This window comes from Microcebus murinus, chromosome 25 (assembly GCF_040939455.1).
Source record: "Microcebus murinus isolate Inina chromosome 25, M.murinus_Inina_mat1.0, whole genome shotgun sequence".
Classification (NCBI taxonomy): domain Eukaryota; kingdom Metazoa; phylum Chordata; class Mammalia; order Primates; family Cheirogaleidae; genus Microcebus; species Microcebus murinus.
In genome coordinates this window covers 10,617,384-10,643,392 of record NC_134128.1, presented here as the reverse complement: position 1 = coordinate 10,643,392, position 26,009 = coordinate 10,617,384, and the positions used below count along the sequence as shown (strand labels likewise).

At 34.6% G+C, this 26,009-nt stretch overlaps 1 protein-coding gene across 1 annotated transcript in view; it reads left to right on the top strand.

Moving 5' to 3' along the window:
* Nucleotides 1–26,009, top strand: part of MALRD1 (MAM and LDL receptor class A domain containing 1) — a 491,205-nt gene that overhangs the window by 252,540 nt on the left and 212,656 nt on the right. Inside the window, exons 26-27 of the mRNA XM_075997515.1 lie at nt 3,256–3,501; nt 5,021–5,178. Of these exons, the coding sequence (XP_075853630.1) occupies nt 3,256–3,501; nt 5,021–5,178 (404 nt within the window). The remainder of the gene's footprint in view (nt 1–3,255; nt 3,502–5,020; nt 5,179–26,009) is intronic.

Sequence of the window (26,009 nt, the reverse complement as noted above, 5' to 3'; positions counted from 1 at the left end):
TGTTAATTAATCTCAAGGAGATTAATTAAATAACCCAAGGGTTATTTAATAACCCATTGAAACCAGTATCTGCCTAAAAATCATTTTCTATTAGCCAGTAAGGTAGAATGTCATCTTGAAAGCGCTAAAAAGTAAAGTACATGTGAAGAGAGCCCATTAAAAAGAGTTACATAAGTTACTAAGGAATCAAAAAACAGACACTGTCAGTACCCCACCCACATCAAGTTGTATTTACCACTACAAGCCATGAAATCTGACTTCTGAATTTGAGAACACGCATTGCTTTGCCTGTGAGCTTCCTCTAGCTATGGAAGCCGACTTGGTCAGGTGGGCCAGGAAATTAATGCCTGGTCCCCCAGCAGCCTGAACTGATTGATGACTAATGTGAGTGGATGTATAAATGCCCTGCTCTCTTGGTCCCATGTGGTGGGAAGGGCAAATATCTGTGCAACATGTGCTCTAAACTTGCCCCTAGGTTTCTCCAGTAGGAATAACTCCTATTACCCATATTACTGACTAGCTTGATTATGCACACTTAATTGGCTGCCTTTCTTTTCTTTTTCTTTTCCTGCTTCCTTGGAGTTTTTTTTAATCTCTCAAACCACTTAAATATAAAGTCTTGTCTTAAGTTACCTTCTAGAAGAACACAAACTAAGACATTGTCTTATAACATAGAATTTTTGCAAGAAATAATGCTTTTATAAAAGCTCTGATTCAAGTTTCCAGCAAATTCAAGAGAACATTTAATAAATGAAACTAAAGCTGGGCAGAAATGGAGCTGTGAAACTTTGAGATTAAGAAAGTCTAACAATCCCTAGAGTTTAGATTGTGTGCTCTAAGTACAATTTATCGTTAAAAAGAACCAGGATTCCTTGGGGGAAGTGGCTGATTCCAGAGATGGAGCAGAAATAGCACAAGATGACCTTAAATAGTTTATTCTATTTATTATATTAGTCTCTCTACTTCACTATGTGCTTAAAATATTCCATAATAGCAAAGATTTTTAGTTCCAAATTAAAGCTGCAATAAAAACAGAAAACATAACTGACAATTTTGAGAAAGAAAGCTAAGAAATGTTATCAGCAAAAAAGAATCAAAAGATAAAAGTATCAAATGAATAATAAATATTATAAAGGATACAATTAGAAAACTGGGAAGACACCTGGAAGTCATCCAGAAAGAAGCAACAGAGACAACAGAGGAAGAAAGATAACATTTTGAAAAAATTATAGGAAGAAGGTGCTTGTTTATAGCTATGATGATATATCTCACAGTAAACTAATATCCCTGCCAAAACAACTAAAATATCCTGGAGGAAAGAAATTGTGAATCTATCTGAAAGCACTGGAGGAAAGCTTGAGGGGACAAGGTCCCAGACAGGAGGGACTCACAAATGGGTGAGCTATCATGTGGCAAACTGCTTTTCCTCTCAAACCACTTCTCAATTCTAGGAACTGGGAAATAGAGAATCTGCATATAGAGTTGCTGGTAAGGGGCAGAGAATCTATCTGAGATTTTGGCCATGTTATGGCTGGAAAGACAGAAATTAGAATTCAGTGATACCAAGTTCATGACTGTACTCTGATTCTATTAACTGGAGGGTAAAGCAAATCTTCTATGGCAGAAGATAAAATCATCCAAATTCTATATATATATTTTTCAGCCATAAGGTTTAGCAGTCCATAAGGAATTACCAGGCAAACCAACAAACAGGAACAATTAAAAAGTAGATACTATAAAGAGGGTCTAGTTGTTGGAATTGTCAGACACGTATTTAACCGATTAGGTTGAGAATATATTAAGAGATGACCAGATGAAGAGTTGTACTAGTTAACTAGAATCTACAAAAATGTGGGAATTATATATTTAAAGATTTAACAACTAAATTAAGAACTTAGATGAAGAGAGGATTTAATGCACTGACATATTAGTAGAAAATATCAGTGAACAGCAAGTAGAAAGCAATGTCCAAAATATTACCCAAGAGCTATACTAGGCACAGGGAAAAGGATTACTAATGGAATGACACATTTAAAGTTCAACTGCCAACTTATAAATTTACACAAATCAAAAATAACCTACAAAAGTGAAGGCAAAATAAACACATTTTTAGTCAAACTACAGGAATTTCATCTAGCAAACCTAGATGAAAAAATTAAGTAGACTTCTTCAGGCAGAAAACAGAAGCACAGAAATACAAAAAGAAATAAAAGGTTAATAAACATGTACACTTGGTAAATAAAATGAGTAATGAAATACAAACTAATGCTTTCTCGTTATTTTTGAGTATATATCAAATTAAATATGGACAACATAATATCATACAAAGAAAGGAGTCACATGAAAAGAGGAGATGGCATGAAAATGGTGATTAGAAGTGCCCAGCATTTGCCTCGACCACAAAGAAGGACCAAAATAACCAGTAGATAACTGAACACCAAATAGAATGTCCAGGGGCGAACATTGGAGTTTCAGCAAGGAAGTGGTAAAGACTCTCTGAGGCATGAAAACGCAGAATGGCAGCACACAGAGGAGAGTGAAGCTGCCAGCCAGGACCAGCTCAGAGCCAAAGGGACTCTTCACCATAGGGAAAAGATAAATGGCAGATCTCAAGCAGTTTATATTTCCAACATGTTTGTGAACAAATCACTATGGATGACGTTGCTTTGCAGGGAAATTGATTCTAAAATTCCAAACTATTGACGAATAGGCATTTTGGAGAAAAAAATCTGTTGGAACGTTGGTTATTAGTTGTTTGTGTATATATACACACACGCACATACATATATGCGCATGGCTCTGCTTCTGAAGAAGTATCTTATATATCTTGACTTCAGTTAAATATTGGGGTGAATGGATGCTAATGGAACGTATTTCCAAATGGTCATAATACACGAGCTCTTAGTACCTTAAAGATTTTGTTTCAGGATAAAAAATGGAAGGCTTCAGTTTGGCTCCCAGATATCATTTATATCCTTGAACACAGTTTACAAGAAATGCTGCATTTGGGGAGACTTGGGTTACTTTCCTAGATCAATAAAGTGATACTTTTTGTTTGCGAATAAACTTTGTGAGTGATTTATAAGTCAGAACTCTGGAGCAGATTAGGAGAGAAAGATGGGGTCAGGTATGCCAAATTTTTAAGAACAACATGTTCCTGTATATTAAAATGAATCTACTATTACTGCTCTTTGACTTCATTGAAAATGTTAGGAATGTTCTCTCATTCTTTTTTTTTTTTTTTTTTTTTTTTAGGTTACTGCCCACAGGGCTATCGGGAATGTCAGAATGGCAAATGCTATGGACCAGAGCAAAGCTGTAACTTTGTAGATGACTGTGGAGATAATACTGATGAAAATGAATGTGGTAGCTCCTGCACTTTTGAAAACGGCTGGTGTGGCTGGCAGAACTCCCTGGCCGACAACTTTGATTGGGTCTTAGGGGTTGGCTCTCATCAAAGCCTAAGACCTCCCAGAGACCACACACTTGGAAACGAAAATGGTAGGTTATTGGTTGTTGCAGTTGCTTTAATCATATTCATAATGTGTACCACATTATCTTTTCTGACTGCAACTGGAGAGCTCTCGAGGGACCACCACAGTGATACCACAAGTCAATCAAACATTTAATGAGTGTATTTTTTCCCCAGGGGCTGCTGTTAACCAAGAGCCACAGACTAGGTGTCTTAGACAGCAGACATTATCGTCTCACAATTTTGGAGACTGAAAGTCTCAGATCAAGATGTTGGCAAAGTTGGTTCCTTCTAAGGGCTGTGAGGGAAGATCAACTCTTCAGTTGCCTGTCTTCTAGATTCTGGTAGCCTCAGAAGTTCCTTGGCTACTAGATGATGGTACTTTATCACTTTGATACACATCCCAATGTCTTCTCTCTATGCGTTCTGTATCTGTGTCCAAATTTCTCCTTTTTGTTAGGACACAGTCATATTGAATTAGCATCTACTCTAATGAACTGCATCTTAACCTGATCATCTGCAAAGACCTTATTTTCAAATAAGGCCACATAGATAAGGACTGAGTGTTAGGTCTTCAGCATTATTTGAGGGGACACAATTCAACCCCAAACAGTGGGTAGTCACAATCTAATATCAATCACTATTTTAGTAATTGTAGTTAGATGATAATGCATGCTGTCATCAGACACCTTTCCTAAATGGCCCCCTTAACGGGGATTGTGGCGACCATATGAGATGATGTGTATGAAGAGAAAGGAGTTTGAAACCTGCTGAGATGTTGTGAAAGTATAACTGTAAAACCATACATGTTAAGGGTATTGAGCATGACTCATTTATATAGTAAGTAGCTGAAATCAACTCAGACTCATTAGCTCAAAGAATAAAGGACATTAGCAGGATGAAGAAGGGACCTTGAATGCCTGGATGTTACAAAAGAGGCAAAAGATGTCTAAATATGAAAATTTCACAAGTCTATGACAAAACAAAGCTGACTAAACCAGGCTGGCCAAGCCAGAGAAAGAAAACCCAAAGCCTATCCAAACCACTCAGCTCTACATACATGTAATGTTTTGAATATTTGAATACACAAGAATAAAACTCAGTACCTTTCCTTTCATGTTATATATTAAAATTCTCAGTATTCTATTTCTACACTCAATAGATGACTAGATTTTTGAAAGCATGTCACATTCCTTTTTTTAGATTTCATAGGAAATCTTTGCATTTTTTTTTACAATAACTTGATAGTTTGGGGAATCCAATAAATGATATTCGTAACTATTTTGTTGATTTTATGGCATAAATATCCCATCCGATCAGTTCATCTGCATACTGCGAAGCCCTTTGCTAAAAGCACAGTCAGTTAGAAATTGTCCTGTCAGTGAGCTAGAGTCAGGGCTATTAGATTTTCTTTGTGTTTCAAATGAGAATGCCTTTGGCAGCTCAGATCATATAAAATGTAATTAAAAATCCAAACTATGACGGAAAAGCTAAAATAATCCCCTCTGTGTTATTTTGGCCTTATCTGAATCTCATCCTTGTTCCTAGGGCACTTCATGTATCTGGAGGCTACTCCAGTGGGACTTCGAGGTGAGAAAGCACACTTCAAGAGCACTGCATGGCCAGAATCCAGTGCTGCCTGCACCATGAGCTTCTGGTATTTTATATCTGCAAAAGCCACAGGGTCCATTCAGATTCTCATTAAGGTAGGATCTTGGCCTGTGATGCCTCTGAGCTTTTATGGGGGTTACTACAGGCAGCAAGTGGCCTGAGGGAGTTTGTCACATCTCTCCTGACTTGGCCAGAGGAAGCCTCTTTTCATCTGAAGGGGCAAGCTCTCGTGGCCCAAATGATCTATGGGGTTTGGTAAACTCTGGAGCATGAGAACCAGCTTTGTGTTCAACATCATGTCCTGTGGTCATGACTGAGTCACAGAGGGAGACTCCTTGCATAGTAATAATTAATCGAAAACACATAAATTTCTTCTCTCTATTCAGTTGTTTCTTTCCTATTTTTTTTCAATAAAAGAAAATAGATTATTTGTACATCTGAATGGAGAGTGACTATCCATTTATTCTCAAATACCAGCAATCATTAAAGGAACTAATTATAGACAGTCTGGTTCTAAGCGCACTGTGCAAAGGACCATACTGCTCAGTAGAATGATCAAGGTGTGATTACACTGAACTGCTTATTAACTGTGACACAGTAATGCATTTTTTCACTGAGGATTAATTGGATGTTTCTGTCAGAGCTCTAATTTAGTATAATAAAGTGACAGTGTTTGGGGAACAAAATAACAATGTAAATATTAATATGAATGAGCCTTAGTTCAAATACCTTTACTCTTTAGCAGGCTAAAACAACAGCAAAAAGAAGGGCGTGTGTGTGCATTTATTTATTTATTTCAAGAATCTAGTTATCATTCTGAGAAAGCTTACTTTAAAACGTGCTGTAGAGACCACTGCTGTTTTATCACACATGAGCTTGGTTTAAGTGCATTGGCACTGATAGAAAATGCCTGAGTCGAATGAGAAAGAGCTCGTATGTCTGAATAGCTTGTGGCTGTTTAGTCTATGTTTTATCATAAATCGGAATTGACTTTATGACTTAGAACTCTTCTATAATGTTGCAGAAAAGCCCGCCTAATAAAATGCATGCGGCAAAGAACCACAGTGATTTATTCTTGTTTTTAATATGGAAACTTGCTGAAATATAATGCTTAAAGTTCTTACAAGAGCATTTCATTGGTGCTCTTCGCATGTGATACTTGATCTGATGGTGTGCACCATGTTAAGGATTTGGTACTGTTCTGTGGGCTTTGCTTTTATTATTTGCCTCACTCATAATTACATTTGAACTATCTCACAGTATAGTAACAAACTTTGTATTACTATAAAATGTAAAATGAAACTCTTTTGAGGTATTAGTCTTCTTATCAAGTCTTAGAACTGTGGTTCCCCTAATTGATTTCTATGGAAATTTAATAGTATTTTAAAAGACCTGTCTTCCTAGACAAAAAAAACACAAAAAACAAAACAAAAAAACCTCACTTACTTAAAAAGCATATGCCTATTCTTATTTAGTCAAATTGTAAAGAAGAGAAATTTTTCCTAACATATATTAGTTTTACATTCATAAATTTTAGAGCAATCCTTTTATTTGGTGATTAATAATATACATATTTTTGATCATTATTACAAAGTAGTTCTCAGACTTGTCTGTGTGGAACTGTGCTGGATTTCACCCTGCTCGTTAATTCGAAAGCATCTTAGCCAGATGGTAAACCCAGTAGGGGCAAGAACTGTGCCTTTGATTTCTTTCTTTCTTCACTCTTCAAAAAAACATTCCCAGTTTATGCCTGTTTTCCCTTTGGCTTAGCCCCCTCTCTGCCTGTTCTCAGGAAGGCCCCCTCCTGTGCTTTTCCTCTATTCCCTCCATGCCAAGTCCAGCACACTCCAGAAGATTCAGCCTTGCGCAAAACTCCCCTTGACCACTTTTGCTACCACGATGACTCCTATTCTGAGAGTCCCTCAAAGGTCTAGAAAAGATTCCTGCTCACTGGCTGTTAATTTATTATATTTCTACAAATAGACCATAAAATTTTAAGAGCAAGGCGTTGAAGTTTGAGTCTTCATATGCCCGTCTCAGAAAAGGGACTGCAGGAAGAGGCAAGAAGAAAGCGGCGGCCTCCCAGAGGCCACTGCGGGGCTGGAGACAACTCCTGTTAGGGACAACGCTTGTGAAGGGATGGCTGTTACGCACTGCGTGTGTGGCATTCGCATCTAATCTGAAGAATCTATGATCTAAACCTAAAATATATACATATAATCAGACGTAAAATATGCAACCAGTGAACAAAATCTAATGGTAACATAGTTTATATAGGGTAATGTTGATTATAGATCACTACAACCATAATGCACAGGATACACCGTTTATCAAAGACCAACACTTATTAATATACTGTTTCATATAATTCTTATCACACCTCTCTGAGTTAAATAACGTGAGCCCCATTTTACCAAAGGAATAGAGGAGTCTCACAGAAATAACCTCACCACCCTGGGCTAACTGCTCAGTCAGTGAGAGAGTGGGAATTTGAATCCAGTTATGTCTAAAACTCACGTGTTCACCCGCTACCCCCACCCCCTAGGGTTCCACACTGGCTTTAATATTGAAATAGAAATTCTGTTTTACTGAGATCTATCTACATTGCATAGAACAGTTATTTTTAGAAAAAGAAAATGAATAATAGTTCTTAAAATGAAGATATATGAGCCTTAAACTACTCTTATAATAAAGGAATACATTCAGGGAAACCCCAAGAAAACATATAGTAAAGCAAAACCATTTAACATGTTGCATATTTTCTACCTTTTTTTTTCTGTATTGCTTGCTTTTTGTTACATGAGAACTACTTTTCTTTAGAGAAATGCAGTTGAAACAAATGTAATCCTTGTGTCTTTAAGGCAACGAGTGAATAACAAACACTAAGATGAAAAAAAGTATATTATGGGGAAATTGTTTTTTTCCTTTCCATTGAAATTTATTTTAGTTATAAATGAAAAAAAAAATTCTAAAATGATGTGGTTAAACTTTTCTAGAAGGAAAAATAGTTTTTAAAATACAGTTAGTTTTGTATGATATCAGAGGGTCACTAGGTTCAGGGATTGTTTGTTTTCACTTACTCAGCTGCCTGGGCCAAGCGAAAAAAACACTTTGACAGTAGGATTCAGCCCATGAGAAACAGTAATAATCTGTTACTCCACTGCCTTCATTTTATGGATGAGCCAATCCAGGCTCAGCTGGGCAACATTAAAAGCCCAAAGTCACAAATGAGTGAATGAACTACAATTTGAGGTCAAATATTCTGAAATTAAGATGAGAATGCCATATAATCAATTTGGTTTCCATCTTTCTATGGGGGAGGATTGGCTATTAATAATCCAAGTTAACATACATAGGCCGAGTCTTTTTCTGAATTTTGTAATAGTTCATTTCTGAAATAGTCTGCTTATTCTAACTTTTCTCATTTTTACCTACCTCTTAACTCATTTATATGCAGTATTAAATTTCTTGTAAATTGAAATGCACTGCTTTTCAGACTTCCTAAGATTCAAAGCAAAAAGTAAAACAAGTGCTCAAGAGCAGAATAAGGGTTTTACAACATAAAAGTTAACTCATTTTACAAATATATTTTCCTCCCACCATTTTACTTATTTTTCTAGTCACTGGTTTTCCGATTAGGTTAATTAAGGATGAGTAACATATAGGTTTGCATGCACTAAAAAGAATTTGGGGAATTTTAAAGTTTACTTTGTTTTGACAATTTGTTTTCATAGGGTAAATTCTATTTCCCACAAGAAACAAAAGACCTTTGCATCTTTTCACCTAGCCATTTGAATAAAATGCAGGAACACCTGCTACCTTCAGAGCATTATCCTCTTTTGGAACAACTCCATCTGTAATAAACTGTTGATATTTTAATCAAGATGACTGCACGCTTTAGGGAATTTGAATATATTTAATTGAAGGCATTCAGGACTATCCATTATGCAGTCATGATAGAAAACATAATATATTCAAGCCAGAAGTGGAGAAAAATAATGTATTTCAGGAGAGCCCGCCTGATATAGCAACCTAGTTATGCTGAAAGACCATAATTAAATTAGTTCATTGCTTTATCTTGCTTAGTGGTTCAGAGAAATTTAGAGCTGGTGGGGTTCTTTGAAATACATTTAATCTATGCTATTCATTTTATAGATGAAAGAAATAAGAATAAGAGGTTATATTTCTTGCCTTAGCTCACATAATATCTTAAGAAAAAAGTTAGGATATGAATCCAGTTTTTCTAACTTCTAATTTAGGGCTTTTCTACTTGACTTCTTGGAAATTCTGTCTTACAATTTCTATGCTTAATATGGAAATAGAGATTTTTTTTTTAAATAGACGATGGGATATGTCAAATAATCAAAGGAATGGCCAACTTCCTTTGCTTACTTAGAAGACTTTTGTCATCCTGGTTCTGCTTCACCCCTCAATCTAGTGAACAGTGAGCCTTAGTTATGTGCAAGGTCAACTGAGTTAAAGGTCAGCGCTGTCCAACCCTCCCACTCACTTCTACCCCATCCCCTGCACATGTGCTCATCACCACCTCGTCCGAGAAGACTTACAACTCTAGGTTGAGTATCCTTTATGCAAAAACTCAAAATCTAAAATGTTCCAATGAGCATTTCTATTGATCATCTTGTCAGCATTCAAAAAATTTCCAATTTTGGAGCACTTCGGATTTTGGATTTTTGTATTATGTATACTCAGCCAGTAATTGCTAATACTAATAGCTATTAGAGTAGGTCAAACCTATTTTCATATTAGGCTAATTTTGATGCCTTGATCCTATTGAATAATATTCTTTCAGGTATTTTTTGGTATTTTATTCGTTATTTCATAAAAAAAATGATATATAGAAGCTAGATATGGAAGATACCTACAATTTGGAGGTGGAAATTGATTTCTCAAAGACTGTTATGTGGATTTTGAAGTATAAATCAATTAAACTAAACTTTTAGTGCCAGAACTTTATTTGATATTTCAGAATTGTTCCAGTGCCTCGGCAATTCATTCTGCACAGTTTTGGCTATAGTGTACTATTGAACTTGACCAAATTAATGGAGAAAAGTTGATCTTCGTATTTCAAGATATAGCCACACAAGATATTGACACACTCAAACTTCAATTAAATTAGTTGCCCCAATATCACCAGACCTTGATTTATATAGAATGCGTGTTTCTTTTTATCAACTTAGAGAACATGGCAATTGTTGTTCCAGGCATAATTTTGACTAGGTGAGATTTTTCTTTTAAATCTCTTCTTTCCATGTTCTTTAACACGTTCGGTGGCTCTACTACTTCCAAGTAGGACTCCCAAGCAGTTAGTGCCACTGGAATCTCTTCTGTCATGAAGAAAAGATTTCTGTGAAGATGTTAACACCTTAGTTTAATTGATCCCAGGAGCCCAGGAGTTTTTGCTTTATAAGAGAATCCTGACCAACTCTAAAGAATGGTATTATCACTACTATTGCTGGTATTGTATTAATACTTCCATTTCTACTCCCACTAGTGCTGCTACTCTTCTGTCTAGCTTACGAATACAATGTAGCATATTTTTTCCATACAATGTGCTAAGTCTTTTACCTACGTGAACTAATTTAATCTTCAAAATACACTTGCAAAAAAGATATTTTTTCCCAATTTTACAGACCACAAAATTGAGACCCAGGTCACATAAATAGCAAGTTTGGGTTAAAAGCCAAACTATTCCACCTTCAGTGTCCATACCCTTAACCACCACACTCAGCTTCTGCTATTAGAATTTTAAAGATTCTAATACTCAGGAGGCAGAGAGATTACTGTCTATCAGAGTTTCCTAGTGGTTCTGAAATCATACAAAATAAATATTTTCATTTCTACATATTGATAAATCTACTGGCCTGTTCCACACATGTCAGAGATGAGAGGCAACTACTTTGTGTTCATCAACTTCAGCAGTCTTATTTGTTTTCTAACTTAGCTTGCCAACATCTAGTAACAGTAACCACATTTATCTAGATTACTCTCTGTCACATCAAATATAAATAAAACATTTTTAAATTGAATTTAATAGCTGCATTTTATTTTTTAAAATTATTTTAATTGACACATAATTGTATATATTTATGGGATATAATGTGATATTTCAATATACATATTGTGTATAGATCATATCAGGCTAATTAGCACATTTGTCACATCAAACATTTATTATTTCTCTATGGTAAGATCATTGAAAATCTTCTAGCTATTTTGAAATGCACAATAAATTATTTTTAGTTATATCATCCTACTGTGCAATAGAATATCAGAACCTATTCCTTCTAACTGTAACTTTGTACTCATTGACCAACCTCTCCTTAATCCCCCGTCCCCTTTCCTTTCCCACTCTCTGGTGACTATTGTTCTGTTCTCTAACTTCTATGAGATCAAGTTTTTTAGATTCTATGCATAGTGAGATCAAGTGTATTTGTCTTTCTGTGTTTGTCTTATTTCAGTTAGCATAGTGTCCTTTAGGTTCATTCATGTCCTTTAGGTTACTAAAATGGCAGAGTCTCATTCTTTTTATGTCTAGTATTCCATTGTATATACATGCTACATTTTCTTTATCCATTCAGTCATTACTGGACACATACATTGATTCCATATCTTGGCTATTGTAGATTGTCCCTTCACTTGTTGATTGTTTCCTTTGTTGTGATGAAGCTTTTTAGTTTTCAATAATCCCATTTGTCTATTTTTTGCATTTATTGCCTATGATTATGAGGTCTTATCCAAAAAATCCTTGCCCAGTCCAACGTTATGAAGCATTTCCCCTATGTTTTCTTCTAGTAGTTTCTTGGTAATGCTGCATTTTAATGTTGATGAGGAAAGAATGAATTAGAAATAAATTAAATTAATACCAATTATTAAAATATTTTTAAAAGTCTATAACTTGGCCGGGCGCTGTGGCTCACGCCTGTAATCCTAGCTCTTGGGAGGCCGAGGCGGGCGGATTGCTCAAGGTCAGGAGTTCAAAACCAGCCTGAGCAAGAGCGAGACCCCGTCTCTACTATAAATAGAAAGAAATTAATTGGCCAACTGATATATATATAAAAAAAATTAGCCGGGCATGGTGGCGCATGCCTGTAGTCCCAGCTACTCGGGAGGCTGAGGCAGAAGGATCACTCAAGCCCAGGAGTTTGAGGTTGCTGTGAGCTAGGCTGACGCCACGGCACTCACTCTAGCCTGGACAACAAAGCGAGACTCTGTCTCAAAAAAAAAAAAAAAAAAAAAAAAAAAAAAAGTCTATAACTATGATTTACCAAATATATGTCAAATAACAAGATCTAATGGAGGATGAAATAACTACCACTATTTCAAAGACACGTAAGCATAAATTATATTTTTTGAGATATTCAAAGTAAAGTGTATTCACTGTAAAGTGATATTAAAATATCTATTATTACTATTAGTGACAGTTACAGGTACTATTAATACATATGATCTGTTGCCTGCATATGTACATACATATGATCTGTATTCACAAATTGAAGAAAATACAAAATTGTCTTTGAAGTTAGTAAAAATAAAGATGTATTTCCTCTATTCATATTATAATTCTTTTGAAAATCTATATTCTCTAGATAAGGAGCCTACAGAATTTTTAATTTTATAATAGCATATATCTTACATGTTTAGTGCTTACATTTATTTGCTAAAAAAATAAATAGTGCCTTATCTAAATAGAATTTTTTTTTTATTTCAAAATTTTTAGAGGTACAAATGTCTAGGTTTCATGTACTGCATTTGCACCACCCGAATCGGAGCAATACAAATTTTTTTATGTGAAAAAGCAACTCTAGCTCCCAACATTGGAGACCCATAAAGTCACTGAAGATAACATTCTATCAGAGCCAAGTTTAGAACAGACCAAATGTAAATGGGCTTAAATGCTGTCACAGCAAAGAGCTATTTCAGCCAACTAGACATCAGGCCTGTAGCCAGGTAGAGTCAGCAACTTTCACACTGGCTGCTAGTGAATTAATATATGGAGAGATTTGTCACCCAGATTGGAAGTGTCTTTTCAGATGTCATAAGTCGTCATAGCCATTGTCTTTTTATCTATTATAAGACTGGAGAAAAGGAAGAGAAGAAAAACAATATCGTGGCTTACCTAGTACCAGTAGCTTCATATGGTTATAGTACATTTGCCCATAAAAAAGTCATAGGTACAATTCTTGTATACGGAACTGCTCTATGTAGGCATCTTGAGAGCCAGTCTATTTCAGTTCAACATTTGCTTATTTGCTGATAATATTTGAATTTTAATTATTTAATTATTTCAAACAGCTTTTTCATGGCAAAACATGCCTTTTTTTCTCTTCTGATTATTTTGGGACATTGCCTGAAAAATTATAATAGTTTTCAGCACATGATAGTAACTCCTTGTGGGAATCATAACTTCTCATTAATTAACTTTTAACACCTACTGCGTTCATTTTCTATGGAGTTTGCAACACATGCTTTAACCAAAATACAATAGAACTGTTGATCAGTGGGCTGTTTCAGCTGAATCACATCCCTGACTCGGATGCTGCTACAAGACTGGAGACCTGTTGTACCAATTATGGATCACAGAGTTGGAGTAGAAAGAAAACCCCTGTGATTCACCCTCTTATTTCAAACATATTATCAAAATAAGCAATTAAAACAGCAATAATCTTAGCTATAAGAGATGAATACATAAAACAATCTTGTTTGTAATCTTTGATAGAATTTTAATTACAATAAAAATTTAAAACCTATTTTTTAACAATGAAGAAATATTTAGACTTTAACTTACATTTTCTAGATTGATATATTTCTGTACTATTCCAACTCTTTTCATCCTTGCTTCCATTCATACAATAAACAGGTATTTCGTGAGCTTCTCCTAAATACACTGGCTACTGTCATGGAGCTTGTGAGTTTAGAATAGGCTTACCTGCTGGCAAGAAGCAGCCAGCCATTGTGTGCCATGAAATCAATCAATCTTTCTTTCTTTCTTTCTTTCTTTCTTTCTTTCTTTCTTTCTTTCTTTCTTTCTTTCTTTCTTTCTTTCTTTCTTTCTTTCTTTTTTAGCGTATTATGAGGGTACAAGTGTTAAGGTTACGTATATTACCCATGCCCCCCCCCCAGTCAGAGCCTCAAGCATGACCATCCCCCAAACGTTGCACATCTCACTCATTGTGTTTGTATATACCCATCCCCTCCTCCCACCTCCCACCTGCCCAGCATCTGATAAATGTTATTTCTATATGTCCACTGAGGTGTTGATCCGTTAATACCAATTTGCTGGTGAGTACATGCGGTGCTTGTTTTTCCATTCTTGAGATACTTCACTTAGTAGAATCAGAAGCTGTAAGAACTCTCCCATTAGAACCTGAGAGTTCTTTAATATTTAATTGTCCTATTTCTTAAGTTATCCTTTCTGAAAAAATATCTTATATCTTTCTGTGCTGTAGTCCTGGTACAGGAACCTCTCTGAGGTGCATGGGACAGATTCAAATTAAGTGGCAGCGTGATCCTGTATCACTGGGTCTTTGTCTCCCAGCCCTGCTGCACTGCATGGTTACAGCCTGTGTAGAAAGTTCTGTGCTCCAATGTCTAGGAAACTTTCATGATTCAGAATCTGCACATGCCTTGATTACAGTTCTGTCTCTAGCATGTAGCACAGTGCCTAGCACACAATTGTTATTAATCGTATTTTTTATTTGAATGAAAGAGTGAATGTACAGGTAGTATATGATTAGGCGTTAACTATGTAGAAGAACTATGTAATGTTTTAGGAATTCAAAAGCTATTAAAATATTTACAGACTGAAAGTGTTTAAAGAAAATGAGAAAAATTTAAACTGGCTCTTGAAAGACAAGTAGAATTTGGATAAACAGAAAAAGATGGGAGAGCATTTTCAAATGAGAGAAAGCATAAAGGTAGAGAAGTCTAAGATTTATGCAGTGACTCCTGACTTTACCAATTATCAAATAGTAGCTACGGATATAATATTAGTGATAATAATAAAGTAAGCATTTATTTTATCTTTTATTGTTTACATCATATATTTGTATATCTGATACCATGAGTCTATTTGTATTTAACACAGTTGCTTACTTTTATTGTTTTTATATTATAATTTTCACTTCTTTCTGGCTTATTAACTTACCTTTAGCTTTCTGTTGACTTTATAACCATTTTTATTAACATCTAATGTGATTTATTTAAATTAAATAAATTATAATATATCACACTTATGCAAATTAGCAATTTGTATAAACACTAGTAATAGCACTGTAATTGAATTGAAAACTAATTCAAAACTGCAAAAGAAAAACAATTGGAAAATTAAATTAAATCCTTAAAGTAAAATCCAAATAATTTGAATGAACTTAACTTTCTAACTTGCTTGATATGAGAAAACAAATTTCAACTTAGCTTCTAGATATTCATTCAGACATTGATATTATTTTCCATTTTAGCAATGGACATAATGATGGGTTAGATAACTTTTATAGAATTGAAAAATATAAATTTTAAATTTAATTTTCATAGCCCAAATTATGCATAAAATTACTGAGGATCAAGTATAAACAGCATTGGTAAGACAGTCAATGGCAACCAATAGGTAGACACTGGCCACCTCTCCTGATATGACTTTAAGATTGAACAATCAATCAAGAGAAGTGTCTGTAGTCTACTTCCAACAATTCTGTAGCATGAATGTCTTGCATACTTGAAATTGAATTTTGGGGAACTCCATATCAATGCTGCTCATGTGATACTTAGGAAAACCCAACAAGTTTAATTAAATATTGAAGAATAAGATTTTTATCGGTAACATTGAGATTTGGAAGGTCACAATCCATTGCGATATCTAATATTTTACTTCCCCCAATAGCCAATTTTTAGCCCTTTGAGGGTAATATGGGCCCTCCTTAAGAATTCATGCTGTACCCTCTACCTGGGTCTTTCCAAGTCCCGTCTGTAATGCTCTGAGAACCCTCTTTCTCTTCTAAGGGACATCATTCTTCATCTTTTCAGAGAGCAAGCTTTCAGACTTGTTAACACCATCACTAACCTTAGTTTTACCCTTAAAACATTTCTCATCAAGCAAATACAGCCACATGTTATCCATGCTCATGTGTCTTTTATACTCTTATGCATGCCTTTTTTCTTATCTGTGCCTTTAAGTCCATGTCTTTTCCTACACTCAGAACGCCTCTCTCCTTCCTCTCCTTCCTTCATTAACACACAAACACAACACACACACACACACATCTTGGCATATCCACATCCTGAGCATCTTTCTAGACCCAGCTTAAACGTTCTCTCTTCTGGCTCTTGTCACTTTCTACCACTACCTTAAAGGTAGGGTCCAGGTACAATTTAGTTTTGTGTCCTCTATCATGGATGGCTCATTGCAGGCACATTAAATATTTGTTGGAAAATATAAGACAGAAAAACAGATTTCAGATGTTTAAAAGAGCTTAAATATAAATGGGAAGAAAATTATGCAAACATATTAGAAAAAGAATTTACAAAGTAGCAGATTTGGAGGAAATCTTTGAGTGGGAGCTGATGATGCAGTTCCCTTTGCAAACTAGAGAGAATCTATGTTCTGTATAAAAATATTGTGTTTGTAGTGCTCATTTAAAAACCTATATCATGTTGTGGCCAATATTACTCCCTCAAGAATAAAAAAATATATAGAAAACTATTAATAGTGGACTTGAATGTATTACTGCTCTTTGTGTAAATCAGACCATCTATTTACGGATTTATTTTATGAATCAGAGGACATGTATTAAGGCTGTACCACTAAAACTTCCATGAATAGCTCATTGAAGACTCTGTTATTGGTTACAAATACTGATACATTTTAGTTTCCATTCACAATTTTCCATTTACTACATCGATAGATGATCATTGTACATTGGTTTGTTCTCTTTTGTGCTAACTGGTTGGTGGCATATGAGTATACTTAGTTCTTCAGATTTATGAGCTAAGGTATCATTATTCTGAGTGCTAGCAATTGAAGTGACATAGCGACTTGAGGTTAAAAAGAAGGGTAAAATAATATTTTTATGTGCATTCATGTATTTCTTTTCATCAGGATTCATGAGCCCTAAGGATTTTAAGGGTCATATTTTTAATAAGTTATCTTGACTCTTTTTGACTTCACTGGGGGTCATTTAGCAAATAAAATCTTACCAAAGTTAGAGGTGCATATGGTTCCTGAATGATATGAGAATGGTGAGAAAATTCTTTTGTCTTTTTGGCATTTTCATTTAAATTATATTTCAGAAAATCCCTAAATTATAAGACAGGACATTGAAATTAATAACTTTGCTGGCTTCATTAGAATTAGAGCTAAATTTTCTTTATAGTCAAAAGAATATAAAACATAAAAACACATACATATTAAAAAGCACAAAATAATTTAAGTGGCATTAAAGAAGGTAAGCTTTTTGCTAAGAATTTTGTTTCTTCTGAGGTTTTTAAAATACATCTAAGCAGAAGATAAATTAAAAACATCATAGTAAAAATTAGTGGAAAAAATTTCCCTTTTCATTGTTTCTCCATTTGAACAAAAAATATGATGGGAGCATACAAATGAAACTTTTGCAATTTATTATGTTTACCTAGATATAGGGAGATTGTGAACAGTTTTATTTTTGCAGATATATAGTTAGCAGTATTTTAGAATGCATTTATACTCTTTTATTACTACTTTATTCATGTAGTAATAAACATCATTTGGAAAAAAACTCGTACAATAGTTTTCAATAGATAACTCAGTACTTTAAAAATGTTTTTCTACTTTGTAGAATGATTAAGGGAAGTGTGTTGACCTGGAGCTCCAGATAATTTATCTTTGGCTAAGATGTAGTACCTTTTATTTCACATTAGAAGTTTCTGATATATGTTGCTCCCCTGAAAATCTCCCATTACTTTCCTCCAAACTTTCCAGGCACAAATATATGGTTTTTTTCTAAGTAGCTTAGACTCTGTTAAGTTTCTTAGAAAATTGTATTAATGTAAACATAGCCAGACAGTGAGTAGAACCAATAAATAAATGGAAGTACCTTGTTCAGAATGATTGACAGATCTATACTACAGAGTCACTTCCATTTTCCTAGATCTCTGGGAAAAGGGTAGCTCCATATTTTAAGTAATTTGCACACACATAATGTAAGTTACTTAGAATTCTGTTCCTGAAATAATTGTCTTGTTTTAAAAGATAGCACTTCAGAAAAGTTCTGTTAAATTTAATAACTTAATTGTGAATGTCTAGGATCAGAATCATCATACAAGGCGGAGCACTGCATTTGTCAATTTGCACCTTCTCAGATTATCTCTCTGAAAATATATAAAATTCTATGCACAGAGAAGAGGAGGCAAAGTTACTAATTGCTTTTCCATATAATTTCCTATGAATACATCCATGAAAATATTCGACCTCCATGTGAGAACTGTCCAGAAAGTATCCAGCCACATAGAGACATTTATTAATATTAATATATTAACAATGACCAGGTACTTTCTGAACAGCCTTCGTACATATTCTTAAATATAACTAGCATTTTATTCAGTAAGTTTTTCATAATGACAACAAAAAATCAATCCTGTGAAAGGTAAAATTTGTGAATATAATCGAAATTTGAAAGGAGGCATTGGTGGTCTTTGGCATATATGTACATTATCCTAACTTTCTTAATATTACTTAATTTAATAGAAATATTTAAAACATCTTCATTGTTATTTTGGATGAAGGAAGTTACAATTACTAGCAGAATGCAGAAAGGAATGGTATGGACAAAATCATTACCTTTATGGAAATTTATGTTCAACAAGAAGGGCCACCTCCTCTCTCTCTTTGAGACATCTTACCAGTGTCTAATATTTTTGAGATTATTTTTACATCCACCACTGAGTTGTTTACTGAAAGCTACTTCTCAGCATTGTGTACTTTTCTCTGCAACTCCCAACAGTAGTTTTGGCCATTGATTATTCTGTTCTAGTTGCTGTCTGGGACTCTGAGACCCTTGGCTTGATAATCTGCTACAGTCATCATGCTGTTTTCAACAAAGGTTCAATAGGAGGAAAACCACATTTCCCTTTGGTCCCATCCATTAATTCAAAACAAAAATACTGATACAAGCCTTATGTGCATGTCATATATTTTACAGAAGAGTTGAACCTAATTTGAATTTTAGAACATAGGAAAGGAATTAGAATTGGAGTGAATATGGCTATACTCAGAGTACAAAAGGAAAATTCAATATCAAGTACATGGATTCTCTCCATACATATAACCTGGTTTCCAGCCTCATTCTTTTGCTTCAGTTTTGATCCTCCTGTCTTTTCAAGGAACCACATGTTCTATTCTCCCACTGCATGCATAGATAACATCACCCCCTAAACATAGGAATTATTCTTGCCTTTGGATGCATTTTCCTCCTTTATTCCAGAGTGATAAAAACACTTTGACCTATACAGCCTATTTCACAAAGTGCAAAGTATTTAGGCAACAGAATACCACAGGGGGCTTCTAGATGTGACAAAAACATCACTGGCCACATAGCTGGAGACAGAGACTTGGATTTAAACCCGGTCTCTGCCACTTACTACTCATGATCTTGGGCAAATCACTTAGAATCTACAAACTAACTTCTCTGTATCCCTAAAATGATGGTCATAATATGAGTTATAAATAGTTGTTTTCAGGATTATCAAATGCTGTAATAATAGGTGAGAGTGTGCTTTGGAAAACTACAAAGCATTTAACACGTTTTAGGTAAAATTTTCCATTAATCCCTCATAAAAGGTAAGCATAGGAAAGGGAAATGTTCTATTTGTTTTGCTCTTTTGTTAAAAATAGACTTTATTTATACATATATCATCCAAAAATGTGTGATACATTACTCTTCTAAGCAGGAGTTTTCATTGTGTTTCTGCTTAAGTGCCCTTTATCTTAATGCCGAAACTCGTTCTCTGTGTTTGTTCTCACACACTGTCGGTTTGGGTGGGTGTACGTTGAACTTTGTGCCTGTGTTCGCTGATAGCTGAACCTTCATGAGATGCTGTCAAGCATTAAGCTTAGAGCGCAAGCTGCTATTGTGCACTTCCCGTAACCTGACTAAGGGCGTCTGTCATTTAGGAGATAATGTTAGAAAAGCAGAATGTTGTCAGGGGGTGAGCTATTCATGACAAATAAATATCCAAGTAAAACTAAGATGTGTGTTTTTAAAGCAAAAGAAGGGCATTGAGATCTGTTGACATATTCCATTAAAAATACATTATGCCATTCTCTCACATGACAAATGTTGAAATAATCACCATATCTTATAGAGAGCATTAGCATGACATAGTGCTGTACACAACTCATTTAGTAGCTCTGCACAAGGAAAAAATGCAATGCCCTCACTTGTTATCAGAGTGCCACATTCTTCGTAAAAGCACTAAATACAAGGAGGATGATAATCTAATGATTAATATGATTTTTTTTTTAGTATTTTCTATATGACCCATCTGCCTTCCACTGTCAAACACATGTGTCGCTTCCTATCTTAAATGAGGAGGAGTCCGTATTCCCAGTGAATTCTAACTACCCCATCTCTGGTCTTGAATCTACTCCCATCCTGGAATCTGGCTTTTCATGAATCTGGATTAAATGCTAAGATTTAAGCTTCATGACCTGTGTTTGTAACCACCATGCACTACTGCCTTTATTCATAAAGAACTCATACAAATTGCCATAACATTGAAAAATGGGCAAAAGAAACAAATAGGTATCATGCCTAAGAGAAAATACAAATGGACGCTAAACATGTAAAAAGATGTTCCACCACTATAGTGATCAAGATGATGCAAATGAAGACCACAGTGAGATATTATTTCATACTCAAATGTTGAGCAAAAATGAAAAACTTAGTACCAAGGATTTCCATGGCTATAGAACAAGCAATGAAAGATTTTGTATATTCTTGGTGGGAATATTACTGGGTATAAAAATTTTGGAAAATCATTTGGCAACAGTAAGTAAAATTGAAGCTGCATGTATCCTATTGCATAGCTATGTTCCTCTTTGTATATTCTCTCAAGAAATCCTTTTCTGGGTGCCCAGGAGACATGAACAAAAACAGTAAAAGCTGGGAGTTTTTGATATGTTCAAGAGATGAAAATTGTACATTAGTTAAATGCATTAACAAATGAAAATAAATTAATAAATAAATAAAACAATTGAACAACCAATTAGAAAATTGGCAAAAGACATGAAGAGACATTTCACTAAATAGAATGTACAAATGGCAAAAATGAAGAAAAACATGTAAGGGTTTCCAACATCATTAATCATCAGGGAAATGCAAGGTAAATACACAATGAGAGATCACTACATATCTATCCAAATGGCTAAAGTTTTAAAAAAAAATACTGTTAAACACCAAATGCTTGGGAGAATATAGAGACACTGATTACTCATATATTGCTGGTGAAAATATAAAATGGTACAGCCATTGTGTAAAAGAGTTTGGCAGTTTCCTATAAAGAAAATATCCAGAAACTAAACATGCAACTGCCATATGATCTAGCAATTACACCTATAGTTGTATGATAACACAGAGCCTTCCCCAAACAACTAGCAGGCACACAACCAAGGGATGCTAGTATTTTCCTAGAATTCTTTAAACGTAGTAGCGACTTGGATTTTAGTATGAGAACATTTTACTTTTTAATTATAGAACTATATTAAGGTCATGGAAGGAAAGACAACCTTGCAACTGCCTAATAATCCTCTGATTAAATGTGTGAGCCAATTAAACAAAAAGAATTTTTAAAGAAAAAAAGTCAAAAAATGAAAAAAAAAATTAAAGAACTAACTGTATATTTGTGTATTTGATTCCTTTTTTAATGTGGATTATTGCTTAAGTAAATTGCATAACATGCAAAAATATTAAAAAGTTTATAGTAGAATCCACTCTCTTAAAGAATAACATGTGGGCTTGGGCTCCCACAAAGTACCCTGCATAGATTGGACTACTTAATCCATTAAAAAGGGTACTCGAAAATCCCCATCAACCAACAAGGAAAAGTAGCAAAGAAATTTGCCATCTGACAGGAGCCTTATGGGACTAACAGGTCTTTGAAATAACTCAAAAACCTAGATTTGTACAATGATTCAATGAGAACTCCATTCAAATGTATATTATGTATTAATATGTGTACAATAGAGACACTGAGCTAAGAAATTAGAATTAAAACAAACGGACTTTGGAACCTCTAAGGAGGAACCTGAAACCACAGAGGGACACATTTAGAACTTAAACACACAACTTTCTGGAAATGATGAACACAATAGTGAAAATGAGGAACTAGTGTAGGAAATGAACCACCAGGAGGCAGAATCAGCCAACCCATAAAATGGAAGAATAATCACTTCATTTATGCTCTTTTTTTTAATACGGATAGTTTTTTGATTTTTTTAAATTGACAAATACAAATTATATATTTACATTGTACAACATGATGTCTTGATATATTATCTACATACTTATTTATTTTTCAGAATAATATGGGGGTACAATTGTTTAGGTTACATACATTGCTCTTGCCTTCCCTCCCCCCTTGAGTCAGAGCTTTAAGTGTGTCCATCCCCCTAACAATGCACATCACATTTATTTTATATATATATATATATATAATATGGATATATATATATATATATATATATCCCCTCGTCCCCGCTCCCACCTACCTGACACCTGATAAATGTGTGTGTGTGTGTTGTTTTTTTTTTAACATTTTGGTTAGATTTTATAACTTTGCCTTTACCTAGCAAGGGTTAGAGATTTTCCCTTCCCCTCCACACTGTTCACCACATCCCTCAGATGTGGGTCTACCCTCCCCCCAACCCCCGAATCTCTGGTGAACACCACCACCCTTTGAGCACTATATTGATAATTGGCCAGTACCAATTTGATGGTGAGTACGTGTGGAGCCCATTTTTCTGGTCTTGTGTCACCTCACTTTGGATAATCAGCTTAAGCTCAATCCGGGATAATATAAGTGGTGCTAGCTCACTGTAGTTTCTTAGAATTGAGTGATATTCCATTGTAAACATATATCAAACTTTAATAATCCACTCATGAATTGACAAGCACTTTGGTAGTTTCCACATCCTTGGAATAGTGAATTGTGCTGCCATAAACATTCAGGTGCAGATGTCTTTATAATAGAATGTCTTATGCTCTTTTAGGTAGATGCCTAATAATGCTATTGCTGGGCTGAATGATATTTGTATTTTTAGCTGTTTGAGGTATCTCCAAATTCTTTTCCACAAAGGTTGCACTAATTTGCAGTCCCACCAGCAGTGTAAGAGTGTTCCTGTCTCTCCACATCCTCATCAGCATTTGTTGTTTTGGGATTTCTTGATACAGGCCAATCTCACTGGGGTTAGGTGATATCTCATTGTTGTTTTGATATATATTTCTCTGGTGATTAGAGATGTTGAGCATTTTGTTATGTCTGCAGACCGTTATTCTGTCTTCTTTGGAAAAGTTTCTGTTTAATTCTGTTGCCCCTTTCTTGATGGGGTTGTTTGATTTTTTCTTGTTAAATCTTTTGAGTTCTAGATAGATTCTTGTTATCAGACCTTTATCGAAAGTGTAGAGAGCAAATATTTTCTCCCATTCTGTAGGTTGTCTATTCACTCTAATGATAGTTTCTTTGGCTGAGCAGAAGCTTTTTAATTTGATCAGATCCCATTTGTTTATTTTTGTTGCTGCAGTGATTGCTTTGAGGGTCTTCTTCAAGAATTATTTGCCTAGGCTAATGTCACAAAGGGTTTTCCCAACATCTTCTTCTAGGATTCTTAGGGTTTCATGCCTTAGGTTTAAGTCTGTTATCCATCTTGAGTGGATTTTTGTGAGAGGTGAGAGACAGGGATCCTGGTTCATTCTTCTGCATATCCAGTTTTCCCAGCACCATTTATTGAAGATAGATTATTTTTCCCTTTGGCACAAGAACAGAAGCATTGATATTTGGAATAGGTCTAAGATTCCAGAGATGAAATCATCTGCATATGGTAACCTAATCTTTGATAAAGCATTTATGCTCTTGATCTTGTACCTTGCCATCTTTCTCCATGAAAACCCCACTTACCTGTTAAGGGGATTCCATGATTAGTGTACCACTGTTTTCTCTTATAGTAATGTTAAGTGTAGACACTTAATACACTGAGTAAATCAAAAGCTATTACTATGTAGACCAGTTTGTTTTACAGAGAAGGATAAAACTATTGCTGTGTGATGTATTTTAGACCATAATTTTATTCTTACAAATTGAACTCTTACATTGAAATCTTTGAAAAGCAAGTAACACTAAATACCAATTGTGGCATACCTCCAATGTGAGGCACACCATCACATACATGATGTAGTCTAATTCCCTTAAAAATATTCTGAAAGAATTATCCATTGCATTTTGCAAATAAGGAACTGAAACTCAAGAGATTTGAGGTCTAACTTCATATCCCTTTATAACAATAAACTACTAAGTAGTTTTGAAATTTAGGAGCTATTAATAATTTTACACTGATTCCATTTTGAAAAATGCCTTTAAGATTTTATCATTTTGCAAGACTATTTCAGACTTAGGTCTGAAATACTGGTAGATTTATGTTCTCAGAAAAAGTACACTAATACTTCAGTAATAAAGAGCTCAGTTTATTACACTTTTGCTATGCACATTTTGCTAATTTTCTGCTATTAGATTGATTTTGAGAAAGATTCATTTTGTTCACAATTTTTGATCTGTGCTTTGAAAATTATATACCCAATTGTAATTATTTTAATAAGGCACAATTTAATTATTAGAGTATTTCTCTTTTAATCATGAAAAATATAAGAATCTTAGGACATTTCAATTCTTATCTCTCAACCTTCTCCACCAATCTACCAGATTATTATTCTCTCATTTTCCCTTGTTTTCCTGCCCTACCATACAGGGAATGAGTTATTAAAAAAAAAAAAAAGCAATGCTTTTACCAATTCTTTTCCTCAAAATTGATTCTCTTTCCTTCTGAGTTCAATTTCCTTTTAAATGTAATAAATCATTCAGTAGCTTTTTCAATAAAGTTCTCCTCGGTGTAGACCCCACAGACTTTTATGTAATAATGCACTCAGTTTAATAATTAAACTTCTGGATAAATAATCCCTACCTCTTTTCCCAGAAGGTTGTTCTGATGATAGGAAATGGGGTGCCTTAGAGGGAGAGAAGGAATAAAATCCATGCAGGTGTAATTTAAAACTATCACAAAGTAATAATTGATAAACCACCTCATCACAAATAAAATGCAGTCTGTGTGATAAATTTTTTAAAAGATGCTGTCAAAACTTGGACTTGAGAAGCCAAATTAAGAGAGGGACAAAAATACTAAGTTTCTCATTTGAGTTATTGGGGTAAAACAATTAGGAAGAATATGAGAATCTGGGGAAAGAAGATGACGAATTAGTTTTAGATTGTCATACAATTTTTGTGCTGATACGTTATCCGGCATGTAATTTGAATTGTATAGCTGTGTGCAGAAAGATGCTGGAGTTGGAGATGAAAATTTGGTGGTTACTTTCAAAAATGTATTCATTAAAGCTAAGGATGTAATAATTAAGACTCGGAGTGTAGGGGAAGTGTAAGGCAGTCTTAATGACAGCTGTTGATAGCATTGTAATGAACAACTACTGAATCATTTATTCCCCCAAGAACTCTACGGGCTAGCAGTTTCCTGGACAATTGCAGTATTCTTGGAGTTTCTTGAAAAAATGTATAAATGGCACACCTTTCTACAAAAATATAAAAAGAGCAGTTATGTACAGTGTAACTCTACTATGGGAAAACACTTCAGGTCTCATTGGCTGAAAGCAGCCCCAAA